This window comes from Aegilops tauschii, chromosome 5 (genome assembly GCF_002575655.3).
Source record: "Aegilops tauschii subsp. strangulata cultivar AL8/78 chromosome 5, Aet v6.0, whole genome shotgun sequence".
Lineage (NCBI taxonomy): Eukaryota > Viridiplantae > Streptophyta > Magnoliopsida > Poales > Poaceae > Aegilops > Aegilops tauschii.
Window position 1 is genome coordinate 323,085,560 of NC_053039.3, and position 17,700 is coordinate 323,103,259.

General features: G+C 43.3%; 1 protein-coding gene across 1 annotated transcript; it reads left to right on the forward strand.

Annotated features, from left to right (window-relative positions):
- Positions 1–301: 301 nt before the first annotated feature.
- LOC109766199 (uncharacterized) lies at positions 302–3,415 on the forward strand. The gene is made up of 3 exons (XM_020324972.4): positions 302–679; positions 1,028–1,605; positions 2,877–3,415. The coding sequence occupies exons 2-3, from the start codon at positions 1,128–1,130 to the stop codon at positions 2,921–2,923; spliced, it is 525 nt and encodes a 174-aa protein (XP_020180561.1). The 5' UTR covers positions 302–679; positions 1,028–1,127; the 3' UTR covers positions 2,924–3,415.
- Positions 3,416–17,700: the final 14,285 nt, after the last annotated feature.

Here is a 17,700-nt window from a genome sequence, read left to right on the forward strand (position 1 = left end):
CTCAATCGGATATTAGTATCGGGCTGCCGAGTGCCGACATACGAAGTTCATAGAATTACGCCACACATCAACATGTGCTACACACTTGCCTGGGCCGTCCACGAGAAATGCACTAAGCAGCAAGGTCTACTTAACCAAATCAACGACCTCAACGTGAACTTGTCTCCGCTACAGTAATACGTACGTGTAACCATACCAGTTACATTCACGCGGCTTTCCCCGATGGCGACGTGAAACCCATCCACATGCATCCGTGGAGCAGATTCACCAAGACGCGAAGCGAGACCAAACGGAAAACCCCAGCCGGCGACAAGTGTCCGGGGAGCCCACGAGAGCGAGAACTTGCGCCTCACGAACCCCCCGCCCGCGACACGTCATCCCGCCGCGGTGCCCGGCGATTGGCCCACACGACGGGCGGCCCGGATCCGACTCACACGTCGTGCCGGGCGCCATCCGGGCCGTCCGTCGCCAGGCGAGCGGATTATATATGTGCCGTGGCCACACGCTCTCTCGTCGGAGGAGTGGTGGTTGCTCCTAGTCGCAGACTTCTTTATTAATCTCAATCTGGATCCGGGCACGGGGAGCGATTGACTGATCGACGAGACTCGAGAGCCTGGAGAGCCGGGGGTTTCGCTTCTCGTTGCGTTTGGAGTCTTGCCGGGTCTCGGTTTTCGAGCAGGCAAGAATTTCCTTTTAATTTTGGGTGATCTGTTTTCGTGTGCTAAGATTTTGGATCATCGCCCCCCCCAGTGTTGTTCCTGCTGATTTACCGCCTGGATTGGATTTTTTTTGGACGGGTTACCTTTAATGGGGCTTCTCCCTTCTCGTCGTCGCGAATCAGTGGACTAGAACAAGAAACCTTCCCGATTGGAGCGGATTTCTGTGGTCGCCGCGCTTAGTTTCGAAAGGCGGCACCTTTATTTGCTACCACGCTTTGCTGTGGCCCAAAAGTTACCCATTGTGTCTGTTTCAAGAAATAGATTGGGTTTTCTTTTCTTTTTTCTGAGGTGTTTGTTTTACTTGGCAGATCCAGGGAACACCGGTTTTCCTTTGATTTTGCCGAAATTTTTGATCTGATCGGAGCGATCCCGGAGCTTCGCAAGGAGCAAGGCATTTTTCTGGGGGCCATGGCCATGGGGCTCGGCCGATTCACACACTGGCTCTGGCCCGGTAACGCCGCGCGAGTTGGCAACCACGAGCTCCCCGGCATCGCCTTGACGGGCGCCTCCTTCCCGGAGTTCCCCTCCGGGTTCCGTGAGGCGGACGCTATCGCCTTCTCCAGTGCCGCCGCCGGCCGCCGCACGCGGCCGAGGAGGGTCAAGAACCAGCGGCGCAGTCGCGGGGAGCCCAGAATCGACAGGGAGTACGACATGGTCATCGTGCCGTCCGACGGCGGCGGGTGCCTTTCCGGGTCCGAGTCCGACGACTCCGACTGGTCCATCGGCTGGCTGGAGCCGCAGGCGCCGGAGATGCAGACGGACGGTGACCAGGAGACCTCCTTCGCCGTCCTCGTGCCCTGCTACCGCCACGGCCGCGCCGAGCAGCCCGCGATGCCCCAGGGACGCTTCCTTGGCGCTGGCCCTCTCGCCGATGGCGGCCTCTCTGGTGAGTGGTTTGCAAAAAGATCTACCAAGTTCTTGTGTTTACATTTGCGGAGAGAATTGGGAAAAAAACATGCCATGTTTGATTAGTTTATTAAAGCATCAAGTCCTGTGTGATATTAAAAAGAATCATTTGCTCTTGTTCATAATATACTACTAGCAAGAAGTTCACTTTGTGAAGTCAATTTTTGACAAGTCTGGCACCTTTTCAGTTATGAGTTATCCATTGATGGTTTGGGAATAAATTCAGCTTGTGTTAAGCTGGCAGAACTCAGCCTATAACAGGATAAGCCGATAAGATTCGTTCTTCGTGTCTCTTGCTGTTGTACTAGCATTTATGGGGCAGAACTACTACTGGCCATATGCTATTTTCATGTTTGGAGCTGTTGATTGGTGGGTTTGGTGGCTTGCTCTATAGTACTAGTACTTTGGGCTTGAAGATATTTGTTTGAGATTCCTATGCTCAACAGTAGATATGCAATACTTAATACCGTTGTTTTATCACTAAAAACTCTTTACTATTTCATCAGATAACCCTAGAGGCATGGATGTATGATAGAATCCGTTGACTAATTTTTTCTTCAAAATTTGGCAATCTATAACTTACTCTGTTAGACCTCTTCAGTTGTTAAACTTGTAGCCATACCACTTGCTTTGGTTGGCTTCTGCCACTTTGTGTGCTGTAGTTGAGGTTTGAGCTTGCTGTGTCAAAATGTGCTACTTCGACTTGTGAATTGATTCTATAACTTTTATTCTTCTTTCAGCATCACGTTTTGTATATTTATGTTAATCAAACAAGGCATCAAATACCCCCGCAAGAAAAACAAGGCATCAAACATATTACTTTATTACACCCGCATCACAGGGAGCTGATGGCTTCCTGTTATTGGTTCTCTTATATTTAGTCAATTCAACAACAGCACTGTATTTGTTACAATGATAGTATACGGTCTTTGCGGAATAATAGCACTGCAATTGCTTACCATGTTCCTGATTTACCATTTACTCCAGTCAACTCCTGCATTTTATTGGTTCTAGAGTGATTGGTGTTTGAACATGATAAAGCCACTTCATTGTCTGCTTGTGCCATTTTGATTATCAACGATTGTTTTGGATTGTGTGGAAGGTCTTTCATCGTAATTCATTTATCTTATAAGAGTTTTAGTTGCTAGCAATGTTTACTCATGTGCATAGTCTTAGTGTTACTCTATTTATTTCATCATTACAGCTTCTGATATTTTTCTGACACTCTTCTTTCCTTTTCCCGCTCGGCAGATGGAAAGAATTTTGTAGAGCAGTGGCTTTCTTCCCTCCAGAACTGATATCTGGAATCTCCGTTAGCTATGTTGTATATATTATTGCTCAGTATCATTATCGATGAAGGAAGACATCAAAACCCAAAAAAATGAGAAAATGGAAAAAGAACAAAAAGAGGAGCAGCGGAATTTTGAAGCAGCACTGAACGGGTTTGTCCTTCCGGAGGTTTCAAGGCTAATTCTACTCATTGCAAAGCAAGGCCAATGCTGAACAAGACCAGCTGCGCTGCGGGTCGTAGAAGACACATTCATTCTTATTAACCAATCTACGACAACATTTGTAGATATTATTTGGTATCACATCGTTCATTTTGTCCCACTTTGATTCTGGACCTCGACCCTGCTACTGGCATGTGTATATATGGTGTCATTTGCCGTGTATATATAAGCTGCAGATGTGCAGCTCCTCAGTGTGCGTGTGTGTTGATGTAGATCGGAACAGGATTGCTCCTTGTGAAATTCAGATGTATATAAGCTTTTTGCGTTTTTGTGGAACAAGTTCTTGGCTCAATTTTCTGACCTTTTGTTGTTGTTGAGGAAACCTGTGTGGTTATTTCTGTCGCTGCTGATCGTGTTGATTCTTACTACTAGTGAGCATACCTGCTCCCTGCACTGTCCGAGGAGAGAAGGCGATTCTGCAATGACCTTGCAAATGTACTTCCTGAAAGTCTGAGACTGGACTGGAGATTGGAAGTACGGCCTTGCAAATGTGTTTGGACCTGTTGATCACTTCTTCTCAACGAAATGGTCAACTTCATTTATTTATTTTTTGCATGAAAGAAGGCATGCATTCTTTTTAAATGCTGAGAACTTTGCGGTGGCGATTATGGAAAGAATTTGGGACTAGGGACTTCTGTGTGAGGAGACAGAAGTCGAGTTTTTCGGCGCATCACCACATTTAAAAAAAAAAGAAACTGCCAATTCCTTTTTCTTTTGAGATGAACGCCGTTTCTTTCAAAGGTAGACAAAGATTTGCAGGAGCTGTAGTGAGCCACACATGGTGCCCCACCTCTAAGGACGTAGCCAGTCTCGCTAAATTGCGAGCCTCCTTATTACACATTTACACCCACTCCGTTCACAGCATATATCACATGCCGAAAAAGAAGTTTTCCGTTCCTTGATATCCTTCATGATCATACAATGGACGCTGGAGTTGTTGTCGCCTGCAGAGCTCTCTGATGCCTCTCAGACAAGTGATATCTGAAGTTTCTCTAAGTGCAGATCATGGCCAAGCGCTAGTGCTTCTCTACATGCCACGCCTTCAACGTCTCTGGTTCTGTGATGCCCTCAAAAATCACCAACGAAGCGCCCTGAAAGACACCCTGATCGTCGCGACAAACAGCACTAACCGCTCCTCTACTCGATGCTTTTGCTACAGCCGCGTCAACATTTATTTTGCAGAAACCACTCGGTGGCGGGGTCCACCGACCAGCCCCCCTGAAGACTAAACCCTTAGGACAAGTTGGTGAGCGTTCGACATTGATCTCCTCCAAGTATCACATGATGAACAGGTGGGTGGAAAGGGTACTCTGGTATTCCCATTCATGTATAACAGCCGTCGCGCATACCAGATCGCCCACAAAGTGACGAGGACCTCAATGAACTACTGTTGTGTCAGGGTCTTGCAAAGAGAAAACAACCGCAACTTAGGGTCTGTTGTCTCGTCTTCGTAGAGCGGTAAGATAGCATCAGCATCTCTCAAAGACCAGACACTCTTCGCCATGTTGCACTCAAATAGGGAATGTCTCCACGAGTCAATACCTTCATTGCAGACCGAACACACGACAGAAGTCGCCATGTGCCTCATCGCTCTTTCTATCCTGGACGGCAACGAAGCTCATGGCAGCCGCCACGCCAAAGTCCTGAGCTTGGGGGGTGCCTTTACTTGCCAAAGCTTGTTCCAACTCCACTCCTCCTCTACACATGAGTTTTCAGGTTCTCCACTGAGCCATGCCTCTCGTTGCGGTTGTGTCTCCGCAGGCAGTTTATAACACGACCGAACAGAGAACCGGTCTTATCATAGTGTCAAGCCCAGAAGTCCGGTTGAACACCATAGATGATGGGAATTTGCTTTATTATTTCAACATCGAAAGGTAGGAAGTGTTCGGTCAGCTGGTCATTCTTCCATGTGCGAGAGACTGAACAGATTAAATCTAAAACCATCTTCGGTGTATTTGCTGACATAGGGCATCTTGGTCGTAGTTTGAAATCCCACACCTCACTCATGGGCATGGCCCATTTATGTTTTTCCTTCGTTAGTTGTACACCATAACACTAAAAAAAAGAAACACAACGCGAACCAGGTTTTCATGAGCGCGGTTGCTTTTTTATTTTATTTTTGGAAGCTCCTAGCTGCTTCCCCACCTGGTATTTTTTGTTTTGTTTGGCTCATTTATCTTTTCGTTCTTTCCGTTATTTACTTTTCTTTTTCTTATTCCTTTTTTTTCATTTCCCTTTTTGTATTCTTTTCCTTCAATCGCAAACATTTTTCAACTTCACGAACTTTTTCTAAATTCATGAACCTTTTCAAATCCATAAACCATTTTCAAATTCATGAACATTTTTTTGAAGCTGTGACCTTTTTCAAATTCGTTTTTTATTTGAGTTTGTGCACATTTCTTGAATTCATGAACTTTTGTCAAATTTGTGAACTTAGTTCATTTACTGCAAAAATATTTTTGAAGCCGTGATTTTAAAAAAAATCCCATTTTTCGAATACACGCACTTTTTTTGAGTTCATTAATATTTTTAAAATTCAGGAACTCTTTTTGAGTTCATACGTATTCTTAAAAAAATGGTGATTTTTTTGAAGCTACAAACTCTTAAAAATTTGTGCATTTTTTAAACTCACAAACATTTGTTTAGTTTTATTAAATAATTCTTGAACTTTCTCTAAAAGTAACCAGGCGAGCGAGTGATCGGTCAATTGTCAACTGGTCCAACGGTTGAACCTGGCGAGCGAGTGAGCGTTCTGGGGCGAGCGAGCGTGTGAAGGTATAGCTGGGCTGGCCAACGACGCGCCCGCATGGGCAGCAGTTGGAGTTTGCGGCGCGACAAGCGTTGTATAGAAGCACTACTAGCATCACCACCCCAGATCGTATTTGGCGCCCTTAGTGCCAGTTATTGGCATTTCTGGAAAGTGGCACACACCATCCCTCCATCTTGGGCTCGGCCCATTAGATTTCTTATTTACTTCTCGACATCGCACACATCACAACAGGCCAAGTTGCTTTTTGTTTTTTCCTTAAACATTGCCAGCCAGTTTTGTGAAGCTTCTAGAAGCTTCCAGCCAGTTTTGGTGCGATAGAATTTTTTGATTTTCCATCTGACTTTTTTTTGTTCTTTATTTCGTTTTTTTCATTTTTCATTCTCTTTGTTTCACAATTTGCCCCAATTGTGTGAACTTTTTTCAAATTCATTAAACTATTTAAAATCCATCAAAATTTTCAAATGCGCAGACCCAACGAATATTTTCTGAATGCGTGAACTTCTCCAATTTTTAAACTTTTTTCAAATCCATGAATTTTTTTCAATTCCACGAATATTTTCTAAAAGCATGATTTTTTTACAATATGTGAAATTTATTCGAATTTATGAACATTTTTGAGTTTGAGTTTTGTTTCAAATTCTGAATTATTTCAAGTTTTGTGAACTTTTTTTGAATTCCTATCTTTATTTTCTTTTTGCATTTTCTCGAAAAGTCAACGGTCAACGACCAACGACCAACTGGTTCATTGCCGAATCGAGCGACCACTGAACAGGGAGAACCGACATGTCGCGAGCGAGCACTCGCCTTGTTTTTAGGCCGGCCCATAGAGTGAGGGCTCATGAGCGCTAGCTCCTCTACCTGACGCTTAAGGCGCTGCCAAGCAGGTGTCCATCCCCAGAGGAGCTATTGAATTAAAACGCCTTGGTGTGATTGTTCACGGGCCATCTTACAGAGTGTGTTCAGCCTATCGACTGAACAGGGTTTCTAGTGGGCCAAGACATCTTATAACGGCGATCCTGGTGAGGGCATTCCCTCCCAAGTACCAACTGGATGGGCGCGGCTATGTGTCGCTTAATGCCAGGCACACCACTGCCTCGCCTAAAGGGTGAGGTGGTGGGCATATCTAGTAGGATGTGGCTCGTCAGGCTGACATCATTCTGACGTCACTGAAATGTTTTTCTTCCTCTTCTATTTATATTCTAAATGCATATAGTTTAGAAAATTAAATTTGCTGAAGGAAATTTAAAACTAGAATTTGGAAAATTATTAACCTAGTATAAAAAATTGCTAGCACAATTATAAAAAATGATGATAAATTAAAAAAACATCCCCGTGGCAATATAAAAAAAGTTCCCGTGTTTCAAAAATTCATGCAAATTTCAAAAATTTGTGTATAAAATGTATTTTTGCAACATAAATGAAAGAATTTCATACCATTAAAAAATATACATGACGTTTTATTGAAAATATTCCTGTGTTTCAAAAATAAATCATGACATGTTTTTAAATACTACAATGTAAAATAATTGTTTGTTTAAGCTAAAAAAGGTAATCTAGAAATCGTCCACGGACATTTTAAAGAAGTAATCATGTATTTCCAGAAAAATTTCGTGATTTTTTTTGAAAAGGTTATACAATGCAAACAAATATTTGCGTAGTTTAGAAAATATATATTTCTAACATGCATTCGAAAAAGTGTTGAAAGCATGTATTTAAAACATGTACATCATGTATTTGAAAAATGTCCAATGGGTACCAAAAATATTTCATGTGTGCTTTTAAAAATGTACATTGTGTACTGAGAAAAAAGTAAACATGTGTTAAAAAATACAAAACGATACAGACCTACGAAGAACCAGAAAGAAAAGAAAAAAAATGAAATCGAAGAAACAAAAAAACAAATAAAAGAAAACCAAAGTGTAATAACGGAAGAAAGAAAAATAAAAAATACAAATGAGAAAACAAAAGAAATATGACGAATAAAACCAAAGAAAATAGATTAAAAAACAATTAAGACCAAAGAAAAAATAATAAAAAGAAAAAAAGACCCGTGGAAAACCAGACCCGAACGAATTACAGCACAGAGCGAACAATCTGTGTTACTGGGCTGGCCCGCTAGACCCGTATTAGGACTCGGTACATGCGACATATATATAGCCCTGGCGCAACTGGACATTGCCTGAAAAACAAAGTTCCAACTGGACAGCCCATAAGGCGGCATTTTCCCATGTCTTTTCCCGGGAGCTCCTAACGGGCGCTCTCAGCGACGGTTTTGATTACTAGCGCTCGAAGGTGGAGCTATTTGGGCTGGCCCAGCAAAACTTCGTTCTCCGGGGGATCGATCTCGCGCCACGATTATATCGAATCGTTCGAGTATTGCTAACCACCACAGCAACTAGGTACTAGTGACTAATTACTGGGCGAACAATTTAAGAGCATAGTAGCCGCGTAATTTATTGCACAGTTATACCGTCTACTGTATCGCCTTGATTCTTGAATTATTTCAAAACATTTTTGGAAAATATGTTTTTAATGTAAACAAAAAATTGAAAGTTCATAGATTTCAAAAAAGTTCGTGCATTAAAATAAAAGTCATGATTATGAAAAAGTGTCTGGATTCAAAACTTCAATAAATTCAAAACTACATGAAATTGGAAAAGGTACACTAATTTGGAAAAAGTACATGAATTTGAAAAAAAATCATCGATTTTGAAAATTGTTCACAAACTTTTTTGGGAAAAAAATCTCGGTGGTTGAATTTGAGAAAAGTTCGTCAAATTTGAAAAAAGTTCATAAAAAATGAAAAAAAGTTCATCGATTTTGAAAAAAGTTCATGAATTTGAAAAAAAGTTCAATGAATTATAAAAAAGTTCACTGAGTTGAAAAGGTTAATCGAGTTTGAAATAAAGTTTATCAAATTTGAAAAAATTCATCGAGTTTGACAAAAATTCATCAAATGAGAACAAAGTTCATCAATTTTAAAAATAGTTCATGGATTTGACATAAAGTTCATCGAATTTGAAGAAAGTTCATCGAGTTTGAATAAAAGTTCATCAAATTTGAAAAATGTTCATCAAACTTGAAATAAGTTCATCGGATTAAAAAAAGTCATCGAATGTTACAAAAAAAGTTCACGCACTTTTAGAAATGAAAAAAAGGAAAAAGAAAAACCGACCAAGAAAAAAGGAAAAGAAAGAAGAAAAGAAAGAAAAGAGTGAAACGATGTTACTGAATCACAATGGGGGTGGTTGCCTAGTTGACTATTGTAGCTAGCGCACGAAGGAGGTTTGAATCATGCTCCTCGTGCTTTCCTGTTTTCCTTTTGAGAACAGAAAAACAAAGATAGGATGGGCCGGCCCAGTGCGGCAGGAGGGTGTGCGCCCGATTGCATATATACCTTAAACGAACGCTTAAGGCGCCGTTTAGGTTTTGCCTCTTTTCCCCACCTGTTTCGGAAAGGTTCTGTAACCGTCAATGGACCCTTTTTTGTGTTTCTTTTGGTTTGATTTTTTATTTTGTTTTTGTCACTTTTAAATTCACAAACATTTTAAAATTCCTTTTTTAATTCAGAACGTTATTAAAATTTAATTGTTAATTTGAGAATAATCTTTGAATTCGTGGATATTTTCAAAAATTCGAGAACATTTTTTAATTTCATGTAAACAGTTTAACTTTGTTAAAGGTTTTTAAATAGGCAAAAAATTGAAACGTGGGAACATTGAAATTCAAAACATATTTTAAAATTTGCAAAGATTTTTTTAATAATATCTGAATGTTTTAACTTCATGGTTTTTTTGGAAATTTGAAGAAAAAATCAATTCAATTTTTATAGTCCTTGAACATTTTTTAAATTTTGGGACATTTATAATAACTTAGAGCCTAAAAATTATTTTTTTTGTCAATTCTGAAACATTTTTAAATTGTTACTTTTTTTGTAATTTCGGCGGTGGCCCGTTTTGGGAAAAGAATAACCAACTTGTAAAAGTTTGTCGGCCATATTCTGAAATAGTCGAGAGTGAATAAAATGAACAAAGTGGGTCGGCCGAGTATGCGCGTGAGGATCCCGACCTGTGTGTTTGCTTGCCTTCGGACATGCTTTGCGCGGACTAGTAGCACTCAATTAGACAAGGCGGGCAAATTTTAGATGATGTGGGAGAGTCATAAAGAATCTTTCCCCATGTTGGAAAGGGTTTGGAAGGAGTAGGAACAAGTCAGCTTAGTTTCAGTGGTAAAGCGTAAGCTCGGGGGGCTGGGGTGGGGGGAGGTAGGGCACCCTACATAGCTAAAGTGTGGAGTAAAAAAAATCTTCACTTGGAGCCCACCAGATGGGACCATCATAGAAGGAAAACGTGGAAGCCAAAATAGCCGAACTAAACTATAGACAAGAGATCGTGCAGAAGCAACTATCACAAATCAGAGTTTAGCCAAGGGAGAAGGTAAGATGTTTTTGCACCAGAAAAACCATTTAGAGACATTACAACTGTGCACTCTTCGAGCCCTCTCAGACCATCACCATTCACGGCCGTAGTTTTTTGTCGTTTCGGCCGTCCGATCAAACTCTAGCGCGGTACTTCTCGCGACTCGAGTGGGCAGGTGCTCCGGCGGCAAAATTGGGCGTGGTTGATTTGAAGGAAATATGCCCTAGAAGCAATAATAAAGTTTTTATTTATATTTCCTTATATCATGATAAATGTTTATTATTCACACTAGAATTGGATTAAACGGAAACTTAGTACATGTGTGAATACATAGACAAACAGAGTGTCCCTGGTATGCATCTACTTGACTAGCTCGTTAATCAAAGATGGTTAAGTTTCCTTACCATAGACATGTGTTGTCATTTGATCAACGGGATCACATCATTAGAGAATGATGTGATGGACAAGACCCATCCATTAGCTTAGCATAATGATCGTTTAGTTTTATTGCTATTGCTTTCTTCATGACTTATACATATTCCTCTAACTATGAGATTATGCAACTCCCGAATACCAGAGGAACACTTTGTGGGCTATCAAACGTCACAACGTAACTAGGTGATTATAAAGATGCCCTACAGGTGTCTCCGATGGTGTTTGTTGAGTTGGCATAGATCGAGATTAGGATTTGTCACTCCGAGTATCGGAGAGGTATCTCTGGGCCCTCTCGGTAATGCACATCACTATAAGCCTTGCAAGCAATGTGACTAATGAGTTAGTTGCGGGATGATGCATTACGGAACGAGTAAAGAGACTTGCCGGTAACGAGATTGAACTAGGTATGAGGATACCGACGATCAAATCTCGGGCAAGTAACATACCGATGACAAAGGGAATGATGTATGTTGTTATGCGGTTTGACCGATAAAGATCTTCGTAGAATATGTAGGAGCCAATATGAGCATCCAGGTTCCGCTATTGGTTATTGACCGGAGATGTGTCTCGGTCATGTCTACATAGTTCTCAAACCCGTAGGGTCCGCACGCTTAACGTTCAATAACGACTTGTATTATGAGTTATGTGTTTTGGTGACCGAAGTTTGTTCGGAGTCCCGGATGAGATCACTGACATGACGAGGAGTCTCGAAATGGTCGAGAGGTAAAGATTCATATATTGGAAGGTAGTATTCGGACATTGGAATGGTTCCGAGTGATTCGTGTATTTTTCCGGAGTACCGAGGGGTTACCGGAACCCCCCGGGGAAGTGTTGGGCCAACATGGGCCTAAGGGAGAGAGATGGAAGCTCGCGAGGGGTGGCCACGTGCCCCCCTCCTTGGGAGTCCGAATAGGACAAGGAGGAGGGGCGGCGCCCCCCTTCCCTTTCCCTCTCCTTCCTATTCTATCCGGTGGAAGAAAGGAAAGGGGGGGGGGTGAATCCTACTTGGACTAGGAGTCCAAGTAGGACTCCCCCCATGGTGCGCCCCTCTTGGCCGCTGGCCTCTCTTCCCCCTCCTTTATATACGTGGCCAGGGGCACCCCAAAGGCACAACAGTTGTTTCTTAGCCGTGTGCGTTGCCCCCCTCCACAGTATACCACCTCGGTCATATTGTCGTAGTGCTTAGGTGAAGCCCTGCGCGGATCACATCACCAACACCGTCGCCACACCGTCATGCTGACGGAACTCTCCCTCGACCCTCTACTGGATCAAGAGCTTGAGGGACGGCATCGTGCTGAATGTGTGCTGAACACGGAGGTGCCGTACGTTCGGTACTTGGATCGGTTGGATCGTGAAGACGTTCGACTACATCAACCGCATTACTAAACGCTTCCGCTTTCGGTCTACGAGGGTATGGGGACTCACTCTCCCCTCTCGTTGCTATGCATCTCCTAGATAGATCTTGCGTGATCATAGGAATATTTTTGAAATACCGCGTTCCCAACAGTGGCATTCGAGCCATGTCTATGCATAGATGATATATGCACGAGTAGAACACAAAGAGTTGTGGGCGATAATAGGCGTACTGCTTACCACCAACGTCTTATTTTGATTCGGCGATATTGTTGGATGGAGCGGCCCGGACCGACATTACATGACCGCGTTCATGAGACTGATTCTACCGACGTGCTTCGCACACAGATGGCTGGCGGGTGTCTATTTCTCGAACTTTAGTTGAATCGAGTTTGACTACACCGATCCCAGTTGAAGGTTAAAACATCACACTTGACGAAAAATCGTTGTGGTTTTGATGCATAGGTAAGAACGGTTCTTGCTAGAAGCCCGTAGCAGCCACGTAAAACTTGCAACAACAAAGTAGAGGACGTCTAACTTGCTTTTGCAGGGCATGTTCTGATGTGATATGGTCAAGACGTGATGAGATATAAATTATTGTATGAGATGATCATGTTTTGTAGAAGTTATCGGCAACTGGCAGGAGCCTTATGGTTGTCGCTTTATTGTATGAAATGCAATCGCCATGTAATTGCTTTACTTTATCACTAAGCGGTAGCGATAGTCGTAGAAGCAATAGTTGGAGAGACGACAATGACGCTACGATGGAGATCAAGGTGTCAAGCCGGTGACGATGGAGATCATGACGGTGCTTTGGACATGGAGATCAAAGGCACAAGATGATCATGGCCATATCATGTCACATATTTTGATTGCATGTAATGTTTATCTTTTATGCATCTTATTTTGCTTAGTACGGCGGTAGCATTATAAGATGATCTCTCACTAAATTTCAAGGTATAAGTGTTCTCCCTGAGTATGCACCATTGCTACAGTTCGTCATGCCGAGACACCACGTGATGATTGGGTGTGATAAGCTCTACGTTCACATACAACGGGTGCAAGCCAGTTTTGCACGTGCACGGGTTAAACTTGACGAGCCTAGCATATGCAGATATGGCCTCGGAACACTGAGACCGAAAGGTCGAACGTGAATCATATAGTAGATATGATCAACATAGTGATGTTCACTATTGAAAACTACTCCATCACACGTGATGATCGGACATGGTTTAGTTGATATGGATCACGTGATCATTTAGATGACTAGAGGGATGTCTATCTAAGTGGGAGTTCTTTAGTAATATGATTAATTGAACTTAAATTTATCATGAACTTAGTACCTAATAGTTTTTGCATGTCTATGTTGTTGTAGATCAATGGCCCGTGCTACAGTTCCTTTGAATTTTAATGCGTTCCTAGAGAAAGCTAAATTGAAAGATGATGGTAGAAACTACACGGACTGGGTCCGTAACTTGAGGATTATTCTCATTGCTACACAGAAGAATTACGTCCTGGAAGCACCGCTGGATGCAAGGCCAGCTGCAGGAGCAACTGCGGACGTTATGAACCTCTGGCAGAGCAAAGCTGATGACTACTCGATAGTTCAGTGTGCCATGCTTTACGGCTTAGAATCGGGACTTCAAAGATGTTTTGAACGTCATGGAGAATATGAGATGTTCCAGGAGTTGAAGTTAATATTTCAAGCAAGTACCTGAGTTAAGAGATATGAAGTCTCCAACAAGTTCTATAGCTGCAAGATGGAGGAGAATAGTTCTGTCAGTGAACATATACTCAAAATGTCTGGGTATCATAACCACTTGACTCAGCTGGGAGTTAATCTTCCTAATGATAGTGTCATTGACAGAGTTCTTCAATCACTGCCACCAAGCTATAAAGGCTTCGTGATGAACTATAATATGCAAGGGATGGAAAAGACAATTCCCGAGCTCTTCGCGATGCTAAAGGCTGCAGAGGTAGAAATCAACAAGGAGCATCAAGTGTTGATGGTTAACAAGACCTCCAGTTTCAAGAAAAAGGGCAAAGGGAAGAAGGGGAACTTCAAGAAGAACATCAAGCAAGTTGCTGCTCAAGGGAAGAAGCCCAAGTCTGGACCTAAACCTGAAACTGAGTGCTTCTACTACAAAGGGACTGGTCACTGGAAGCGGAACTGCCCCAAGTATTTGGCGGATAAGAAGGATGGCAAAGTGAAAGGTATATTTGATATACATGTTATTGATGTGTACCTTACTAATGCTCGTAGTAGCGCCTGGGTATTTGATACTGGTTCTGTTGCTCATATTTGCAACTTGAAACAGGGGCTACGGATTAAACGAAGATTGGCTAAGGACGAGGTGACGATGCGCGTGGGAAATGGTTCCAAAGTCGATGTGATCGCCGTCGGCACACTACCTCTACATCTACCTTCAGGATTAGTTTTAGACCTGAATAATTGTTATTTGGTGCCAGCGTTGAGCATGAACATTATATCTAGGTCTTGTTTGATGCGAGACGGTTATTCATTTAAATCAGAGAATAATGGTTGTTCTATTTATATGAGTAATATCTTTTATGGTCATGCACCCTTGATGAGTGGTCTGTTTTGTTGAATCTTGATTGTAGTGATACACATGTTCATAATATTGAAGCCAAAAGATGCAAAGTTAATAATGATAGTGCAACTTATTTGTGGCACTGCTATTTAGGTCATATTGGTGTAAAGCGCATGAAGAAACTCCATGCTGATGGGCTTTTGGAATCACTTGATGCTTGCGAACCATGCCTCATGGGCAAGATGACTAAGACTCCGTCCTCCGGAACAATGGAGCGAGTAACTAACTTATTGGAAATAATACATACTGATGTATGTGGTCCGATGAGTGTTGAGGCTCGCGGCGGGTATCGTTATTTTCTGACCTTCACACATGATTTGAGCAGATATGGGTATATCTACTTAATGAAGCATAAGTCTGAAACATTTGAAAAGTTCAAAGAATTTCAGAGTGAAGTGGAAAATAATCGTAACAAGAAAATAAAGTTTCTACGATCTGATCGTGGAGGAGAATATTTAAGTTATGAGTTTGGTCTTCATTTAAAACAATGTGGAATAGTTTCACAACTCACGCCACCTGGAACACCACAGCGTAAATGGTGTGTCCGAACGTCGTAACCGTACTTTATTGGATATGGTGATGTCTCTCACCGATTTACCACTATCATTTTGGGGTTATGCTTTAGAGACAGCTGCATTCACGTTAAATAGGGCACCATCTAAATCCGTTGAAATGACACCATATGAACTTTGGTTTGGCAACAAACCTAAGATGTCGTTTCTTAAAGTTTGGGGCTGCGATGCTTATGTGGAAAAGCTTCAACCTGATAAGCTCGAACCCAAATCAGAGAAATGTGTCTTCATAGGATACCCAAAGGAGACTGTTGGGTACACCTTTCTATCACAGATCCGAAGGCAAGATATGTTGGAAATATGCCCTAGAGGCAATAATAAATGGTTATTATTATATTTCTTTGTTCATGGTAATTGTCTATTGTTCATGCTATAATTGTATTGTCCGGAAATCGTAATACATGTGTGAATACATAGACCACAACGTGTCCCTAGTAAGCCTCTAGTTGACTAGCTCGTTGATCAACAGATAGTCATGGTTTCCTGACTATGGACATTGGATGTCATTGATAACGGGATTACATCATTAGGAGAATGATGTGATGGACAGGACACAATCCTAAGCATAGCATAAAAGATCGTGTAGTTTCGTTTGCTAGAGCTTTTCCAATGTCAAGTATCTTTTCCTTAGACCATGAGATCGTGCAACTCCCGGATACTGTAGGAGTGCTTTGGGTGTGCCAAACGTCACAACGTAACTGGGTGACTATAAAGGTGCACTACGGGTATCTCCGAAAGTGTCTGTTGGGTTGGCACGGATCGAGACTGGGATTTGTCACTCCGTGTGACGGAGAGGTATCTCTGGGCCCACTCGGTAATGCATCATCATAATGAGCTCTATGTGACTAAGGCGTTAGTCACGGGATCATGCATTGCGGTACGAGTAAAGAGACTTGCCGGTAACGAGATTGAACAAGGTATTGGGATACCGACGATCGAATCTCGGGCAAGTAACATACCGATTGACAAAGGGAATTGCATACGGGATTGATTGAATCCTCGACACCGTGGTTCATCCGATGAGATCATCATGGAACATGTGGGAGCCAACATGGGTATCCAGATCCCGCTGTTGGTTATTGGCCGGAGAGGCGTCTCGGTCATGTCTGCATGTCTCCCGAACCCGTAGGGTCTACACACTTAAGGTTCGGTGACGCTAGGGTTGTAGAGATATGTGTATGCGGAAACCCGAAAGTTGTTCGGAGTCCCGGATGAGATCCGGACGTCACGAGAGGTTCCGGAATGGTCCGGAGGTGAAGAATTATATATAGGAAGTCAAGTTTCGGCCACCGGGAATGTTTCGGGGGTTACCGGTATTGTACCGGGACCACCGGAAGGGTCCCGGGGGTCCACTGGGTGGGGCCACCTATCCCGGAGGGCCCGTGGGCTGAAGTGGGAAGGGAGCCAGCCCCTAGTGGGCTGGGCGCCCCCCCATGGGCCTTCCCCCCTGCGCCTAGGGTTGCAAACCCTAGGGTTGGGGGGGGGGTTTCCCACTTGCCTTGGGGGGCAAGGCACCCCCCTGGCCGCCGCCCCTTGCCCTAGATGGGCTTTGGCCGCCGCCCCCCCTCCCAGGGGGCCTATATAAAGGGGGGGGGAGGGAGGGCAGAACCTACAGCCTTGGGCGCCTCCCTCTCCCCTGTTACACCTCTCCGTCTCGCAGAAGCTCGGCGAAGCCCTGCCGAGACCCGCTACATCCACCACCACGCCGTCGTGCTGCTGGATCTCCATCAACCTCTCCCTCCCCCTTGCTGGATCAAGAAGGAGGAGACGTCGCTGCACCGTACGTGTGTTGAACGCGGAGGTGCCGTCCGTTCGGCACTCGGTCATCGGTGATTTGGATCACGGCGAGTACGACTCCGTCATCCACGTTCATTGGAACGCTTCCGCTCGCGATCTACAAGGGTATGTAGATGCACTCCTTTCCCCTCGTTGCTAGTAGACTCCATAGATGCATCTTGGTGAGCGTAGGAAAATTTTAAAATTATGCTACGATTCCCAACAGTGGCATCATGAGCCAGGCCTATGCGTAGTTACTATGCACGAGTAGAACACAAAGCAGTTGTGGGCGTTGAGTTTGCCAATTCTTCTTGCCGCTACTAGTCTTTTCTTGTTTCGGCGGCATTGTAGGATGAAGCGGCCCGGACCGACCTTACACGTACGCTTACGTGAGACAGGTTCCACCGACTGACATGCACTAGATGCATAAGGTGGCTAGCGGGTGTCTGTCTCTCCTACTTTAGTCGGAACGGATTCGATGAAAAGGGTCCTTATGAAGGGTAAATAGAAATTGGCAAATCACGTTGTGGTCATACGTAGGTAAGAAAACGTTCTTGCTAGAAACCTACAAACCACGTAAAAACTTGCAACAACAATTAGAGGACGTCTAACTTGTTTTTGCAGCAAG